Raw genomic sequence first — 17,459 nt, forward strand, 5'->3', positions numbered from 1 at the left:
CTATTCAAAAAAGAAAATTATTTTACTCTTCCTTGCAATTACACTAAATAGTTAAATAAAAATACTGAGTATCGTCAATATCAAGCAGATCATGCGATATTTAATCAAATATAATTAGTTACATTTTTGAATTCCCATTTAACATAGACTCGTTAGAAAAAAAATTACGTTGACTCATTTGAGGATTCATCGCGGACCTCAGGTTTATCATCCTCCTCATTTTGCTCAGCGGCAACTACCGTATCTTCATTCTTTTGGTCTACATTGCTGTCAGTATTACCAGAACTACTGCCATTGCTATCGGCCTGGTCATCCTGGTCAAATCCATTAGTGTGCTCGGGCGTGGGAGCCGTGTCATTGGCACTGGGCGGTGGAGCGATGTCCTGCAACTTTTGGCGGGCGGCATAGACAAGCTTCTCCAATTCGACGCACTCCGTCTCGATCTCATAGTTCTTTGAGACCAGCAATACCCAGTGTGCCTCCAGGGAACGCAATCTCTCGCCCGCCTGCGTCTGCGCCTGTTTTCGCTGCCAGTTTACGTCTTGGATGTCCTTTTTCAACTGCTGCAGTTGCAGCTGCGCCTTTGCCTGCATGGCAGTGAAGACCTCAAGGTATGACTTCCACGCCTCTGTGCCGTAGTCGAGCATCAGTTCCAGATTAAGAGACCGCACCCACTGGTGTTCTAGCTGGGCCATGGAGTTCTCGATTGACTCCTGCCAGGCGGAGACCTCGGATAACTTGCCGGACGGTGGCGGAGGTAGTTCGTATCGCTTCATTGAAAGCGTCTCCATGGGCAGACGGTTCTGAATTCGCTCAAACTCATTGACCATTAGTGGAGTCTCAAACGGCGAACTGGTGGGCAGCGGCAAGTGATCCAGGTAGTTCTTGGTAGGACGATAGCGTCGGCATTCCTCTTCAACCATGGCAAGGGCCTTCGAAAGAAATGAACCGTTTTATACCAAAATATCTTATAGCTTTATCAACTTACCGATTCTCTGACGCCCACATCGTCATAGCCGTGATCTATGTAGGGCAAGGCATCCACAACAACCTCGCCAGCCATTTTTTTTATTTTTAAAGTTCTTAAACAGTTTTTTCCGAAAGTAAACAAAACTAAATGCTATTCGGCGCACCAAACCGGCAATTCTGCAGCCTTAGCTATAAAATAGCTACATATAAAACAAAATAGCAATGTTAAGCCATGAGCCCTTTATTTTGTAGCGATTGTTAAAATATAGATATTGCTTAATTTAGATATAAAACCAAATTTTAATGAATAATATGATATGAAATGTATCCCTTGGATATGAATTAATAACACTTAATTTAATTTCATATCAAAAAATAAGAATTTTCAAGCCAAAATAAAAGATTAGACCGAAAATAACAGTTACGTGTTTGTTGGTAGAATATGTTAATGTTTCTGCAGAAAATAAGCAATATAATTTTAAAAAAAGTAAGTTTTAAAATACTATACGTATGTATATATGAATTAATAACACTTCATTTAATTTCATATCAAAATATTATAATTTTTTTAGCTAAAATAAAAGATTAGACCGAAAATAACAGTACCTTGTTTGTTGGTAAAATATGATTATAATATATTTTTAAAAAAGAAGGTTTTAAAATGCCATACAGGTTTTTTTATAATATACGATTGTTTCCTAATTTCTTTGTTGATATAAACATATAGATATAAACAAATACCTTTGGTTACAGAGCAAGGAAATAGCCAATTCTAGTGCTGCAAAACATCAACACCAATCTGTTAACTTGACGGTTGCCGCTGTTAGTAAATGCAACCCTGTGCCGCGGAACGCGATTGGCAGCCATTTCCGGCAGCTCTCTTTCTTTCTTCGTTCTTCTTAATAAAAAGAGGACGGTATCTGCGTTTGCAGAATATTTAACACCTTTCATTGGGTTTGAAAATCAACGAAAATGGTGAGAAATGGACCATACAACACTCCGCGACCGCCGCAGATGTCAATACCATGGATTAACGCACGAAACGACTAGAAAATAGTGAAAAAATGCTGTCCTAACCTCCACGTGTTTGGGATGTGCGGCGGTGGCGAAATGTGGATGTTGTGTTTTTTGATGTGATAGTAAACTGAATGAAATTTAATTACAGAGCTTAGGCAACGCCAGGCCATTGGTCTCCGTGTACACGGAAAAGAACGAGCCAGCCAAGGACAAGAGCATCTGCCTCCCGGCAGTGTTCAAGGCGCCCATCCGTCCGGATGTGGTCAACGAGGTGCACCAGCTGCTCCGCCGCAACAACCGACAGGCCTACGCCGTCAGCGAGCTGGCTGGTAAGTAAACTCAAGTTAGACCTCTATACAAAGCAAACCTAACCGGTTTCAATTTTAATTCATAGGTCACCAGACCTCCGCCGAATCTTGGGGCACTGGACGTGCCGTGGCCCGTATTCCTCGTGTCCGTGGAGGTGGTACCCACCGTTCCGGCCAGGGAGCCTTCGGCAACATGTGCCGTGGTGGACGCATGTTCGCCCCCACCAAGACCTACCGTCGCTGGCACCGCAAGGTGAATGTCAACCAGCGCCGTTACGCCCTGGTGTCGGCCATCGCCGCCTCCGGAGTTCCCGCTCTGGTCCAGTCTAAGGGCCATGTCATCGACGGTGTTTCAGAGTTCCCCCTGGTCGTCTCCGATGAGGTGCAGAAGGTCCAGAAGACCAAGCAAGCCGTCATCTTCCTGCGTCGCCTGAAGATCTGGGCTGACATCCAGAAGGTGGGTAAATTGAATACCTGGTAACATGTAAACAACGTTAGGGATCTTAAAGAAAGTTTGCTTTTCTTAAACAGCACGGTTTATAGCTTGATTACAACGTGGTAATGAGATCACCCGTTTTTGTAAACATGTTTTGATATGGTGTATTTAAAAATGTGATCTATTCCTAGAGATGTTCAATAGCTTTGAATTGTCTTAGATAGGTTTCATATCGCCAGCGTGTAAGCAACTGACCACTTCTCTGGTTGTCGGATGTTTGCAAAACATTCTTGCGCTGCTAGATAAAATGCTTTTCTAGGCGTTACGATTGCAACTTGATCCGCAGTTTCCATCGTGGTAACAGAAAAGCTACAGATTTACTTTCTAGAAACTCACTTTTCCTTTTGAACTGAAACAATTATTCACTTTATGAGATATTAAAATTATAATCGAAAACTAACTAACTAAAGATCATCATTAACACATAAACTTTTTTTCTAGTTCCTAAGAGATGGCTGCCAACAACTAATGTTTTGCATTTCTTGATTATCATATTCGCAGGTGTACAAGTCGCAGCGTTTCCGTGCTGGCCGTGGTACCATGCGCGACCGTCGCCGCATTGCTCGCCGCGGACCTTTGGTGGTCTACGACAAGGATGAGGGTCTGCGCAAGGCCTTCCGCAACATCCCCGGCATTGAGACCATCAACGTGGATAAACTCAATCTGCTGAAGCTGGCCCCCGGTGGTCATGTCGGTCGCTTTGTTATCTGGACCGAGTCTGCCTTCGCCCGTTTGAACGATCTGTTCGGCACCTGGAAGAAGCCATCCACATTGAAGAAGGGCTACAACTTGCCCCAGCCCAAGATGGCCAACACCGATCTGTCGCGTCTGCTCAAGTCCGAGGAGATCCGCAAGGTGTTGCGCGATCCTCGCAAGCGTGTGTTCCGCAGTGTGCGTCGTCTGAACCCCCTGACCAACGTGCGCCAGCTGATCAAGCTGAACCCGTACGCTGAGGTCCTCAAGCGTCGTGCTGCCCTCGCCGCCGAGAAGCGTACCGTGGCCCGTGTCCTGGCTAAGGCCAAGAAGCAGAACGTCGAGCTGGCCAAGGCTCACTTCGCCAACGTGGCCACCAAAGCAGCGGCTAACCGTGCCAAGCTCCTGGCCGCCCGCAAGAAGAAGGTCGCCACCAAGAAGCCAGCGGCTAAGAAGTAAACATACTTTCCCCCAAGTAGTAGAGCTGACACACTTTTATATTATAATAAACCACAAACGTTGTATGAATTTTATTCATAATACATAGAGTGCGACAGTAATGCTCATTAAACTCTTAGTCTTAAGAACATTTAGTATGGCTCTCTTTTTGATCGTCTTCACGAGCGATTCATTATCACTAGTAATGGAAGAGGCTACCGCTGATAACAACAGATGTGTCGGGCGGCTGTAGCTTTCGTTATCTTCGTGCCGCCGCCGATCTTGGTCTTCGTACACGTTCACACATCCATATGTGCCGTACATATATTTATTGTCACACGTTAATTGGCATTTAATTAAACGTCGAGCTTCGTCGTCGCTGTTATTCCACTGTGAACGCTCGAATTGCGCGGTTCTCCGTGTCGCGAATAACGAAATCCCTCTGTGCGGCGTAAAAAAAAATTAAAAAACAAAAGCAGACCACGAATAAAGGATATATTTGATTCAATTAACTGGTGTAATTTCGAGACAGTACTATAGAAGGAAACCGGTTTACCAGAATAAGCACGAAATTATACCCACTTTATGGGCTGCCCTGGCCAAACCAAAAGTATAGATTCTATCTTGCGCAAAATCTCAAAACTCGGATCATACGATATTTCTATGTGCGGGTCGCAACCGATGTCTGGTTATATTGAGTAAAACGCAATAATATATAGCCACCACCGATCGGCCAGAAGAGCAGAGAGAGAGAGAGAGTGAGAGAGCGGCGGTAAAGGCGGCAATAATCAGCATCTGAAAGAGAGCGAAATCTGGAGCGTTTCAATGCGCTGCCATCTCCTCCATTTTTTATATTTTTTGTTTGCCTTGGTTTCGGTTTTGCACTATAGTACTATTAGTCGCTGCCACTAAAAGGGTCGTTCTCTGTTTGATTAGTCGCGTTTAATCATCAGGGTCGTGGCGTTTCGGAGAGCACTTCCGATCACTTGCCCGCCGGCTGATGCCGGAGCATCACCTACTACTGCTGCCCATTCGATCCAAAGCAACATAATCGCCAAGCCATCATGTTGACGACCGTCCTGAACTTTGCCCAGCGCGTCGCCGAGATTTCTTTGCTTGGCGGCATAGAGATTGCATCAGTTGCCCTTATTGTCTACTATATATTCGCCAAGACGAGGTGAGTACAAACGGGCGCAGATGGAAGCCAAATAAATCCCATAAACCGAGCATTTATACATAGTATACCATACCATGTATCACCCCTCAACCTCCAAGTTCAAGTAACGCTCGCGTCGAAGAAGCACCGTTATTTTTAGAGGCGCACTCGCAAGTTATCCAATGCATACAAAATGAACCACAGTGACACTTCCCTAAGTCGAAATTCCATGACTAAAAAGTTCCCCTTTATTGAATTATATATGTAGATTATAGCTATTCCCAAATTAAAAATTGATGGTACAAAAAACACGAATATATTCTTCAATTATGGTTAAGTGTTTACAAGTTGAAAAAAGGCATTTCATATATGAATTTATACATATTTGTTTTCAAATTTTGCCATATACATAACTAATAAATATAATCAGTGATCAATTCTTTTAAGATATTTTAAGTTGGGAGTACCATAAGTAGGAATATAAACACATAAGATTGTGAATTATATATTATTATTCCCAAATCGATTATACTAAATCCAAAATCCAAAGTTTAAAACAGATTGTTTGTTTTTCCAGCAAGAACAACCACTTTCTTTGATTGATAATGGTATTATTTATAGAAGTTCGACTGTAGCTATGTTTTGTTTTGTTTTCGATGGCACAGGTGTTTGCTCCATTGGCCATGACTCACAATGGCCCATTGTCCAGCTATGCACTTGGCCCTTTGTGGAATGTCAATTGGTAGAATTCTCCTTATCATCCACGTGCTGATTTACATTGGGAAGCTGCCTTGGGGTCATCGGTTCAGTGACGTCAATAGTGTTTTTGTTGACTCTAGCACAAACACTTTCTCCCCCAATGGTTCCCCTTTCTCCCACCCACCCATCAATTATTTTCTTAGGAAGGCGCAATTTGTGATGGTGCACTCGCACAGATAACAACTAAATCCCCCACCCACATTTCGCCCGCAAATCATTCTTGGCAACAATTATCGGAACGATTGCCGCTGTTAAATTTGCACCTAATTATCTGATTAAGATTTCACAACAGCTATTTCCGTAATCTCACTGGATTTCGATCAGCTTGGGGCCACAAAGAAAGCGTGGCTCTCATCTCGTATCGGTCGGTAATAAAAGTACATATATACCCCACTTGGCCTAGACCTCTAAACAATATATTCGATCCCACATGAAGTAAAATACTTTCAAGTGCCTTATCCCGCGAAATTTTCCACAGTGATTCCATGATTCCATGATTGTACATACTCTAAGATTAACACACACATTGTCTTCAAACCAAATATTTTAATATAATCTTATGAACTATGTTCTATACATTATGATTAAGATCTTATATTATTATTATCCCGATATTTTTCTTTTGATGAAATTTAAGTAAACCCTTTTCAGTTAGATTCTACGTAAACTAGACTTTTCTGCTTTAAAGCGAAAAATACATTTCTTTAAGGTACATGATTATCCATAACGCCAGGGGTAATATAGATTAACGCTCTAATGAATTTGAACATTGAATTGGTTAGATTAAAACGTTTTAAAGCTACAAAATCATTGAAAGCTGTTGGATACTATTAATAGTTTGTTCGCTTTCTTGATAAGTTAGTAGAAATTTAAGGTCATGAAAGATAATGTAGATAGATAATCTACTATAAATCACACCATTTTTGGGTGTATGGTGATAATGGGATAATTTAATTAATGAGAAATTTTTTAAATATTTCATTAAACTACTAGAATTTATTAAATACGAAAATCTTTTATATCTTCACCGAAAGATCGGTTTGGTTGGTCCTCTGGGCACTCCATGTCCGAGTCTAGACGGAAACCCTCCATATTCTCATCCGACTGGGTGTTATCCGATGTGGTAACAGAAGGTGTCCGTGGACGGAGGCGAAGTCTCTCACTGCTGCAAGGTTTACAGGTCTCCATAGTGTGGGATTTATTATCTATGCTGAGCCGCCGTCTTTTTAGGGACTCATCCTCGTGGTATTTAATGTAGGCGCGCAGGTCTGCAATCCGTTTCTTCTCCTTTTGGATCTGGTTGTTAAATTGCGCCTCCATCTTGCAAAAACCCTCCAGGCGAAGTTTATTGTTCTCGTGCTGCTTCATTTGGCGATAGAATCCCATATTATCCGATGCCCGTTGGTTGGACTGAAACTTGCTGATCTTGCGGTAGAGCTGATGAAATTGAAGAGGGTCCTCGAAGTAATTGGCCACGTTTCGGGGCAAATTGCGGTTTATAGGGATCGCTTGAAGCTCCCGCTTGCATACGGGACACTTTTTTTCTGAGGACGAGTCGTTCAAACAGAACGCACAAATGACGTGTTGGCATTGGGTCATGTGAAAGATCACTTCTGGCTCAACAGAGCGTCGACGAAAACACTGGTTGCAATGGATTCGAAACATAATTAAAATTTTTTACTCTTTTACGATTTTAAACTTTGATTGACTTCAGCTGTTTTTGTGAGTCCGGATAAATCTAACGCCTTTTATCCTTCGCCGTCTGGCCACCCTGGGGTTTGAGACTCTGGCAGCACTGTCACGGAATTTAAAAAAATGAATACAATAAAAGTTACTGCTGAAACAAATTTGATTGAGATTAAAAAATTTTAAGGTTTAATATAACAAGCAAAGGAATTTCATTATGGCATTCAAAAAAGTTATAGGAATTGTTTATGTTTTTCTCTATAATTTCTATATAAGTATCTCTATAAGTACCTATTCAAAAATTACGTGGGTAAAGAATAAAGGTTGGCATTTAATAAATTTAATGGGTGGAAAACGTGCTTCTTAACGTATCATAGAAACAAGCGCTGATGTAATATTGTTTTATTATATTAAGGCATATAAATTACGCTAAAATCTGAAATATACATAAAGGTTTAAATACAACAAATCATGCGTATATATTTTGGAGAATATAAATTAAATACGCATTAATTTTATTGTTTGTTTACTTTTTTTTTTTACATAATAGGAAACATTTGTTAACCTCTGACCATGTCAGCTGATTTTAAAGCAATGATGATGATTCCGCTATACAAAGCATGCTCAAAGTTCAGTTCAGTGCCATATTTTATGAGCAACTAAACACTTATCACTATCAGGGACTACTCAAAAACGTACACAATTTTCCTCATAAAAATATATGTACATATACGTTGCGCTGGGCTAATGAACTCTGGCGAAGTTGGACTGTAGACCGCTTAAGTGGTCAAATATTAATCGAAGAGGTGTTGTATTTTTAATTGCGTGGTCCTGATTTCAGCACCACCCACGATTGTCGTATTGCATTTTATTGATATCGATTGATTTTAACGGCTATTCGATCTGATTCTGATTGCAGGGCTCCTGTTATTATCGCTGGCCTGTTTCCTAATCTGAATTTGAGCTACCGGACGAGCTACCTCAGCAAGATCAACACCATCCGCAGCGATCTCCTGGTCAATTTGCGATCATCCAACGTAAGTTTTCCCGCCTATCAAGCCATCTCCCATTAACATTACAGTTAACCTCACCACATAGTACACGCTATGACGCAATTTCAGGGAGTGACTAGTATAGCAGATAAGTAAATATTTCCACTCAATGAATTGTGAATCTACGATTGCAGTTGACTCAAAGTCCCCAAAGTCATTACCCTGTTTTTTTAAGATCCACACCGCTTTTGGAAAATTACTTAAATTTAAATAGCATACTTGTTTTGAAACTTCTTAGAAATGATCCTAAAACTCAAGACTGTTTTTTAAAAAGTTCCGACTATTTAAATTTGACTACGAGCAGAGTTGCCACCTTGTCCTGTTAATCGATAGCCATCCTGAAAGCTGAACAGGACCTATCGACGTCCGATTTCCTGCAAAAAAGCCGGGCGCGTGCGGAAAATGCGGAAATTCTGATTTACGATTTAAACAAAAGTAGTTTTAGAATATCATAGTTATAATGACGCTGGAGGTGTTTCATGCCCGCGGCTGGTTCGAGGTATCATTTCATCTGTTTACGTATCATCTATATGTACGGCAGTTGCATCACCATCTTACCATTCTGATCGTTTTTTTGCAGGAGCCCAAGACGCAGAATTCCGTGGCACATGGCATTGGGACACAGAATATGTTGGAGCTAACCCCGCAGTCAGGTCAGAAGCCATTCAAGAAGCTCCTTGATTGGGGCGTGCTTTTTCCATTTGTTGCCCAGGTGGTGCGCAGCGAGAAATTCGAGTATCGGCAGGTTGGTGACTCCTTTAAGCTCCTATTACTTCCTCTCACATTGATATTTCTACCTCAGGTCACTGAAATCGTGCACAACGATGCTGTGCTGAAGCACGCCATTAAACAAGCTGCCGAGCAGACGCTGAGGGAACAGCGGTATGCGAAAAATGGACATCGGCTGCTCACGCGAAGCGCTAGCGGGGACCAGCAAGCACAAGAGGAGGAAGATGAAAAAATCGGCATATCTTACCAGTCCATTCTACGCAAACAAGAGCAACGCGCCATTAGCATTCTAAAGGACATGGGCTCGACCCTGAACAATGGTTTGCTAGCCTTCACGTCATGGATCCTCTACAAGCTACTACCATGCTTCCTCTCTGGAGTCGTTACCAACACCAAGCAGATTGAGATGCTTAAGACAGCGTCCGAGCGATCACCTGGTACCCCGTTGATCTTTGTGCCGCTGCATCGTAGCCATTTGGACTACATCATGGTGACGTGGATACTCACCAACAACGACATCCGTAGTCCGCTTGTGGCAGCTGGTAATAACCTACAGATACCCGTATTTGGCGGCCTTTTACGTGGTTTGGGTGCGTTCTTTATCAAGCGCAAGATCGATCCAGTGGAGGGAAAAAAGGATGTGCTTTACCGTGCTGCTCTACATCTGTATCTCACGCATGCCTTAAAGCAAGGTCACAATGTGGAGTTTTTTATCGAGGGGGGACGAACGCGCACTGGCAAGCCGTGTATGCCCAAGGGCGGCATCCTTTCAGTGATTGTGAACGCTTTCATGGACGGCAGCATACCGGACGCGCTGCTGGTACCCGTGTCTGTTAACTACGAGCGTCTGGTTGACGGAAACTTTGTGCGTGAGCAGAAGGGTGAGAAGAAGATACCTGAGTCATTCAGCAAGGCCATTTCGGGCATTTGGAAGGCCCTTAAATCGAACTATGGCCTAATGCGAATCGACTTTAATGAACCGTACTCGATACGGGAGCTGGTCAATTCGTACAACAAAATAGCTCGAGAGGATGGTAACAATGCCAAGGTCTACAAACCAGCTGCCAGGTAAGCCGACGACAATATTTTATTGTGGTTAGACTTGCTCAGGGTACAAAAGGTTGTACATTTTGGGTTTTCTGATGTTTCGTAGAAATCGCCCTACATCTTAAATTATTAAATTAATTATTTATATAAAAATAACTGAGTTAGTTTACTACACTATAATCTAATAGCCCTTACCAGCTAACATTTATAATTTTTTTTATTTCAGGGTCCTTCAGCACAATCAATCCACATCCTCGCTCTACGGCACCGATGTTGTGTGCGAGGAGCACCGAAATCTCATCGAAAGCATATCTCGCCAGGTGGTCTTTGACTGCGCCGCTGCCACCTCTGTGATGTCTACCAATGCACTGGCTTTTCTATTGCTCACGCGCTTTAGGAACGGCGCCGAGGAGCAGATGCTGTCCAGTGCCCTAGATGACTTACGAAATTCGTTATCCGGTTCCAAGGACATTGGGTTTTCTGGAGAGTCCTCACAGATTTTGGCTTATGCCTGTGACCTACTTAGTTCAGGTAAGTAAACGGCCAATTTCTTTTTATGATTTTGACTGAATTAAATTTAATTGTTTAGGTCTTGTTACCCGCACTCGGGATGAGAATGGGCGTTTAGTTATTAAGGCTGTGAATTCAGTGGAAAGCTTTATTGAACTGGCCTACTACTCCAACATGTTGACACCGCACTTTGCCCTCAGTTCGATACTGTTGACAACCTTCCACTCCCTGTTGCCAGAAACTGAGAAGAGGAAAGACGCAGGAGTGTCTCGCAAAAAACTAATGGACACTGCGCTGGAAAACTGCCAGATCTATCGCTATGAATTTATATTAAACAAACCGACTCAAATACTGGAGAATTTACTGTACAAGCAGTTGGACGACCTCTTGTTCAGTGGATGCATTCGGTCTGAAAAGGTAACACATAATATAAATTTAATTTTTTTTTATATTCATCTGCTTTCTCTTTAATAGCAACAAGATGATTTGCCAAATGCGGCTGAATGCAGGCGCTTGGCTCAAAGCCTAACGGACTGCCTAGATGAGGACGACGATGATTACCTCCATGTGCGTAATGGCGAAGTCGATGAACCCAAGTTGTTGTTTGCCAGCGAAACCCTGCCCCAACAGCGAAACATATGCGAGGTGCTGGCTCCCTTCGCCTGGACGTATGTGACGGTGGCACAATCCCTGCAGATACTTCACCGAAACTCCATGCTGGAGTCGGAATTTATTAGCTTTGTGATTAATGATTTGAGCAGCAAAGTGAAACGCGGCAGCTGCATCTATGGTAATAGAAGACCCGTAAAATACCGTCATCTGATATTAACCAATTTGCCCTAATTTCAGCTGAAAGCATATCAACTGACTCCGTGCGCAACTGCTTGAAATTGTTGGAGAAATGGTCTGTGATCGAGGTGTGCAACCAACAGGGCATGCGCCTGATCTCACTCAATACGCTCTACGAGATGTCTCGGGAGTCGCTCAATACCATTGTCAAGAAGATTGATGCAATTGTGCCAAAATTCAATTCGGGTTATTTTAATATGACGCCTTAACGGGGCTCGCTTTATTTTTGGCACTCTTTTTTATCCTTGTATAGTGTATATCCACTTAAGTTTAAAGTGCGTACTCCTAGATCTTAGACTAGTTTTATAGTCATACGAGTTTATATATGCCAAAAAGCTAGCTTTACTGTAACTAAGCGACAAAACAGTGAAATATGAACAAATTTCTATTGTATAATTTAAAAATTTTTCTATATGTGGCCTTAGAGCAGCATGACAAAAAAAAAACAATACAATATATCATCTATACTGAACTGATTGATTAAACTTTATAATTTTATACTATAAGCAAATAGAAAAGCTTAAAAAATAATCTTCTCACTTTATTTTTATAACATCAATGAGGGGAGCATAATCTTGAAAAATTGGCTACTAAACGCAATCGTAAGTTTTAAGAAATAAATACATGTGGTGCAGGATAAAATAGGGATTCATAATATAACAATAATGTATAATATTAAATAGAGCATGTTCGAGCGATCATTGCTTTTATCCATTTAGGGCTCTTTCTTGACCTCTATTGGTTCATCGTCGGCACTTATATGTTTAACCTTGCGAGCCTTTTTAACTTTTTTGGTAGCGGCCACATGGATACGAAGGGTGGGAGCTTTTCCCCGGCGCATCTGCTTTATCTTGGCGTTGCTTTTACCTTTGCTTGTTTGGTTATTGGTTTCCTATATATCGAATTGAAAAATTAATATTTAAGGCATTAAATAAATTATTTACTTGTTGACTTGCTCACCTTAATTGTGTCCTCTTTCAGCTTGCCACCGATTTCGCCGGAGCATCGTTTTGCTCCACAGAAACACACTTTTTTGCTATTGTTCATTAAATCGTCCCACAAATAGTTAAAGGTGAGTTCCGTGTCCTGTTAAAAAATGATCAATTTATAAACGGTATATTATTATTTATCTTTCAAACGTACCGCAGGAATGTCTTTAATGGCAAATAAACCCACTCGATGGATACAGTTGACGGTCCACTTTTGAGTCTCGCAGTTTGGCTCGCACGAATGGTTCATAAACCGAGCTAAATTACCCTTGGGTCCCGCATCAATAATGAAATCCTTTTCCACTCCCAAGAAATAATAGTTTTCGTCCCGATGCCGCTGCTTTTGCACCATTCGTTGCTGGAACTCTGCGTGGTTTATCACCTCGCCTACATACTCTATGACAAAATCACCCTGGGCAATGGGTTCGCGGTTAACAAGTCCGAATCCCCTTTCATTCATGTAAACCACCTCCAGACGTGGCGATTTGCGCAGTTCAAACATTTGATTTTCGCAACGACTTCCTGCCTTGCAGTATTCCGGATTGCATTCATTAAATAGCATGCGGTTGAGACAGCCAGAGTCCGGCCCGCAGGGATGCTCGTCCTCCGGCTGGCAGTAACATGCACTCAACTCCTCGAGATTCTGGGTAAATCGCACCGGTGGTACTGCCTTGTTGCTTTTAATTTTTACATACGGCGGCGGATGGAGTTTATTGCCGTTTTGGCGTCCAATAGCCTGTTCCTGTCGTCGACTTTTGATGATCTTAAGAAAACGCGATGCCTCCTGCACACCGGTGGTGTAGTTCCTGTACAGCTGGGACTTGGTCTTCTGGCTATCGCCCGTGTCCCCCTCGATGTAAAGGTAAACGCGTCGTCGTGAAATCCAGCCATGATCGTGGGTGCCGAAAAAGCGAACGACAAAGTCGTTTTCTCCGTGGGTCTTCTTTAGGATGTTACTGGGTATCTCGGTGGGCGGCAGGATGATGGCCGGCCACCAGCGGAAGTTGTTGAATTTCGCCCACACGATTTCTCCATATAGCGGCAGTCGTCCGCTCTCACATTCCTCGCAGATGTAGCTTTCGTTTTTCTTGATTGGAATATTTCGACAGTGGGCGTGCACTGCAATGGGGCACGTTTCGCAACAGACCAGTTCGCCGCCTTTCACACAAATGTAGCACCACAGTACATTGACGTGTGCATCCGCTTTGGCGATGTTGTGTCGAGGACAGATTATGTGAGTAACATTTCAGCATCTGTGTGCCGGCTGGAATGCAATGTGAGTCCTGGTGATATGTGGCCGGACAGCGAACGCATTTCGCCAGTTTGGAGTTACCCAGTTGCTGGAACTTGCAGCTGGGATCGTCAGAGACACATGTGTGGCACACGTGCCTTGGACAGCGGGGCGAGAGTTTGCTGCTGTTTGCCTGCGGCCAGTACTTACAGCAGCTCATATGAAACCGCTTGCCACATAGAGGCTGGCTGCACGCCAGAAGTTTATCCTCGCTTACAGTTTGAAGTGGATCCTCTTCTTTAGTTGGAGTGCTTGGTTGAGCATTTGCTGGCGATTCAACTTGGTGGCAAATTACACATCCTTCCGGTTCGCCTATATTGCACTCGTGACAAACCAATCCAGCTCCTCCATCGACCACCTTAGCATCGGCCGTTATATGCTCATCTTCAGGACTGGGGGACTTTGATGTGGGCGTCACGACAATGGTCTTTCTACTTCCTATTTTGGGCATAGGAGCTCCTGTCTCCTTTCGTTCCAGGCAATCGGAATGCAGCCAGCTGGAACAGCCGTGTGAACAGCGAACCAGATCTGAGCCAGCCTGGTAGCAATATTTGCACACCGGATCGCGGTTGAGTCCACGGAAGAGGTACTTGCTGTCCAGCTGCAAGATATCTTCGACCACCTCCTCGATAGGTCGGTTAACAGGTTTCTTGTATTTCGGCGCCTCCGACAGGCGACGATCCGGCTCCGTTAGTGCCGGCGTTGTACTGGGTGTTACTACTGGGGTCATGCTGCGGCGAACCATCATTGTTTTCAGACGATTAGAGAGCCGCTTGATTGTGCCCACTCCGGAGCCACGCAAAACAACCGATGATCCCAACTCGTTAGTGGCCAAATCACGTTCAAGTTCGCGCAATTGAATCTGCTTTAGGGACCATATATTGCTGACAACAGCCAGCAAGACCTTTTCCACCTTTTCCTCGGATCGGTGCACCATAACGTATTCCCTGACGGCATCGAATAACTGACCGAATTCCGGATTCTCGTAAATGGAGCTCTCAGGCGATAGGTTCTTCTCTAAACTGGTTTCGGCCTGGAAAGGTGTCACCGCGACTGTAGTACTGCCAGTATCTGCTTCGGTACCACCGCTAAGCTTTCGACGTTTGGCCCGCTTCTCATTCTTGCTCTTAACGGGCGAAAATGCTGGACTGAATGGAGACTCTGAGCGCTCCCTCTTCACGGCCACTAATTGTGATACTACCTTGTTGTGTAGGTTATCCGTTGAGTCGTATAGACTACTTCCTACGTCCGAGGTGTCCTGCATCATAGATTTGGTTCGCTTGCGTTTTTGTTTATTGAGGGTGCTAAAAAAAAAGAAGAACCTGTTAGTGTTTGTATTATTAATTTCATAATACCTTTCGGCTCTTAAGGTCTTGTGAGCTAGTTTACTTACACGACATTCTCGTAGATCTGGTAAAATTTTTCCAGACGATCGGAGTACGGGATCTGCGTCATATCTTGGGCCTCGTCAATGGCCTGGTGCCAGATGACAGTCTTTGTCCGCTTGGGAATCATTTGTCGGTACTTTGCGCTCTTCAGGCCGTGTTTTATTCGCACTGCTTCACTCAACTCATTAAATGCCTTGAGTCCGGCGAAAGGTAGAAGATTATCTGGCTTGATCCAGTTACGTCGCCCGTTGTCCGCAAAAAACCGTACGTGCACCTGGATGGGCACTGTGGCGTTGTCTACCGATGAGCGCTGTGGATGACTAGGCATACTGCCCACAATCTGGCCAACAGGATCCGGGCACACCATACAAGGCCAGAAGCAGTACGAAAAGACCTTACCCCAGAACAGATCACCCACTTGGTAGATGGGCCAACCGGGATCAGTGACTATGGACAGCCCTTTGGCGCTATCTATACTCACGGAGGAAGGGGATTTGACTGAGGTCGCTAGCGCAGTAGAGCTGAAGTCCGGCGGAGATTTCAGATCCACCTCAGTTGAGGCAGCCGTTGGCAAGGCGAATGTCAGTTCTTTAGGCTTTTTGTCTAAGTCCTTTGGAGCTTCAATAAGAACATTGGGAGTGGTTTCTATTGGTTTTTTATGTATATTTAAACTGGTTTTATCCTCCTGATTTAGAGGAGACGCTAAATTTGCTTCAGTCTCAACCTCAGTCTCTGGTTTAATAGTGATCGTGGATGTTTCAATATCTGTTATTGAAGATTCTTCTGGCACGGGAATTTCCCCATCAATTTGCTCAATTTTTACTGATATCTCCTCCAGGGGCATAGTCTCTAGGTCTGTTGGCACTTTTGACTTGGCCACACGCTTCATTTTGCGCTTAAGCTGCTTACGGACAGTTGGCCGGATTACAAGGTCCTCAGAGTCCGCCTCGAAGCCCGTGCTATTGGGCGAATTGGCGCCGTTCTTAATTAGCAGTTTTTCAATGGGGCTCATGTAGGTCTTAGTGCTGCCGACCAGCTGATCACCACAGCTTCCTCCTCTTTCTCCACCGGTGGTCTTTGGCGATGCATTGTCACGGGGCAGGGTCTCGCAAGTACTGCTACTGAAATTTAGGCCTGTTACTTGATTAACACGTCTCCTTGTTGTACGTATCGTGTCATCGGAGTCCGAAAGTGGTGTGGGTGAGTTAGCGTTGGCATAGCCAATATATTTCGGACTCAGGGCCGACTGCAAATTGATAAGATCGCGTTTTCCTAAAGCAGCACAGTCACATGCGCACATAAAACGCAGATAAATTAGCATATGGACGGCACAATTCGGTGCATATTGCGCCATTGTTATACTTACTGTTGACCATTGACAGACGCGGCTGCTGTGTTTGGGTTGGCGTCTGCCTCTGGTTCTCGGTCTGCAACGCTGCTAGCTCAACTGAGTTCCTGCCGGGATTCGGTATCACCAAAGGGCCTACCGGTGTACTACTACTGGCGTCCGTCGATATTTCACCATCGACGCCCTCCGTGGCCACCGACTCGATTTGGATCGCACCCACTTCATCGGTAGACGTGGAATCGGAAGAAGAATTGCACAATGCATTGGGATGAGGGCCCTCGCCCTCGATCTCAGAGTGCGCGTCCGTGCTTAGTTTCATTCTGCGCTGCAGTTCAAACACACAATTATTAAAAATAAACAACCATTAAGTTTACAATTCCTAGGAACAGAACATAGCGCTTCGCGTGCGCCAAAAATTCGATTGCAACCATGGGCATCGCGGGAGTTATCGATGACGAAGCCTATCCATCGATAGATTCCCTGAAATAATGTAGTCGAATAATTCGTTCTGATTATCGATAAATTCAACAGTGATTCACAAGTGTTCACTTGTTAATTTTAATATTTAATTTTGAAAGAAATACATATGTACGTAAATCAAATGATCAGTATATATATGACGGGATGTTTTTCATTAAATGTGTTTCAAATTGTTTTTACCATTTGATAACAATTGTTATTTATTATGCATATAACATATTTGAATAAACCCGTACGATAGGTAAACTGCCATC

The 17,459-nt window shown here is 43.5% G+C and overlaps 5 protein-coding genes across 6 annotated transcripts; 2 read left to right on the forward strand and 3 right to left on the reverse strand.

Moving 5' to 3' along the window:
* Positions 1–74: 74 nt before the first annotated feature.
* Positions 75–1,191, reverse strand: LOC108115936 (pre-mRNA-splicing factor SPF27). The gene is made up of 2 exons (XM_017227572.2): positions 989–1,191; positions 75–932 (listed from the first exon to the last, which is right to left on the reverse strand). The coding sequence occupies exons 1-2, from the start codon at positions 1,061–1,063 to the stop codon at positions 165–167; spliced, it is 843 nt and encodes a 280-aa protein (XP_017083061.1). The 5' UTR covers positions 1,064–1,191; the 3' UTR covers positions 75–164.
* Positions 1,192–1,824: 633 nt separating this feature from the next.
* On the forward strand, positions 1,825–4,043 carry LOC108115995 (60S ribosomal protein L4). Its single transcript, XM_017227666.2, has 4 exons — positions 1,825–1,944; positions 2,135–2,315; positions 2,381–2,751; positions 3,292–4,043. Exons 1-4 carry the CDS (start codon positions 1,942–1,944, stop codon positions 3,940–3,942), a joined length of 1,206 nt encoding a protein of 401 aa, XP_017083155.1. The 5' UTR covers positions 1,825–1,941; the 3' UTR covers positions 3,943–4,043.
* Positions 4,044–4,153: 110 nt separating this feature from the next.
* On the forward strand, positions 4,154–12,240 carry LOC108115994 (glycerol-3-phosphate acyltransferase 1, mitochondrial). 2 transcript variants are annotated; one of them, XM_017227664.2, is made up of 8 exons: positions 4,154–5,098; positions 8,442–8,559; positions 9,155–9,319; positions 9,377–10,371; positions 10,577–10,881; positions 10,940–11,277; positions 11,335–11,650; positions 11,710–12,240. In XM_017227664.2, the coding sequence occupies exons 1-8, from the start codon at positions 4,986–4,988 to the stop codon at positions 11,916–11,918; spliced, it is 2,559 nt and encodes an 852-aa protein (XP_017083153.1). In that variant the 5' UTR covers positions 4,154–4,985; the 3' UTR covers positions 11,919–12,240. The 2 variants fall into 2 exon arrangements, with proteins under 2 accessions (XP_017083153.1, XP_017083154.1); XM_017227665.2 differs by lacking the exons at positions 4,154–5,098; positions 8,442–8,559 and adding an exon at positions 8,943–9,073.
* On the reverse strand, positions 6,472–7,628 carry LOC108115996 (RING finger protein nenya). The gene has a single exon (XM_017227667.2). The coding sequence runs from the start codon at positions 7,499–7,501 to the stop codon at positions 6,836–6,838; it is 666 nt and encodes a 221-aa protein (XP_017083156.1). The 5' UTR covers positions 7,502–7,628; the 3' UTR covers positions 6,472–6,835.
* Positions 12,238–17,137, reverse strand: LOC108115993 (probable histone-lysine N-methyltransferase Mes-4). The gene is given in 6 exon segments (XM_017227663.2): positions 12,238–12,601; positions 12,670–12,795; positions 12,853–13,944; positions 13,946–15,293; positions 15,383–16,649; positions 16,744–17,137. Coding segments are annotated over 6 exon segments (4,311 nt in total). The 5' UTR covers positions 17,045–17,137; the 3' UTR covers positions 12,238–12,424.
* Between the last annotated feature and the right edge of the window lie 322 nt (positions 17,138–17,459).

This window comes from Drosophila eugracilis, unplaced genomic scaffold, assembly GCF_018153835.1.
Source record: "Drosophila eugracilis isolate 14026-0451.02 unplaced genomic scaffold, ASM1815383v1 contig_367, whole genome shotgun sequence".
Taxonomy (NCBI): Eukaryota; Metazoa; Arthropoda; class Insecta; order Diptera; family Drosophilidae; genus Drosophila; species Drosophila eugracilis.

Excerpts from the sequence above, each read along its gene's own strand:
- LOC108115936 (XM_017227572.2), bottom strand. The coding sequence starts at position 1,063 with ATGGCTGGCGAGGTTGTTGTGGATGCCTTGCCCTACATAGATCACGGC. Across the intron at positions 933-988 it reads ATGTGGGCGTCAGAGAATCG|GCCCTTGCCATGGTTGAAGA; the intron begins GTAAGTTGATAA and ends TTTCTTTCGAAG.
- LOC108115995 (XM_017227666.2), top strand. Across the intron at positions 2,316-2,380 it reads CGCCGTCAGCGAGCTGGCTG|GTCACCAGACCTCCGCCGAA; the intron begins GTAAGTAAACTC and ends TTTAATTCATAG. Across the intron at positions 2,752-3,291 it reads TCTGGGCTGACATCCAGAAG|GTGTACAAGTCGCAGCGTTT; the intron begins GTGGGTAAATTG and ends TCATATTCGCAG.
- LOC108115994 (XM_017227664.2), top strand. The coding sequence starts at position 4,986 with ATGTTGACGACCGTCCTGAACTTTGCCCAGCGCGTCGCCGAGATTTCT. Across the intron at positions 11,278-11,334 it reads GATGCATTCGGTCTGAAAAG|CAACAAGATGATTTGCCAAA; the intron begins GTAACACATAAT and ends TCTCTTTAATAG. Across the intron at positions 11,651-11,709 it reads ACGCGGCAGCTGCATCTATG|CTGAAAGCATATCAACTGAC; the intron begins GTAATAGAAGAC and ends CCCTAATTTCAG.
- LOC108115996 (XM_017227667.2), bottom strand. The coding sequence starts at position 7,501 with ATGTTTCGAATCCATTGCAACCAGTGTTTTCGTCGACGCTCTGTTGAG.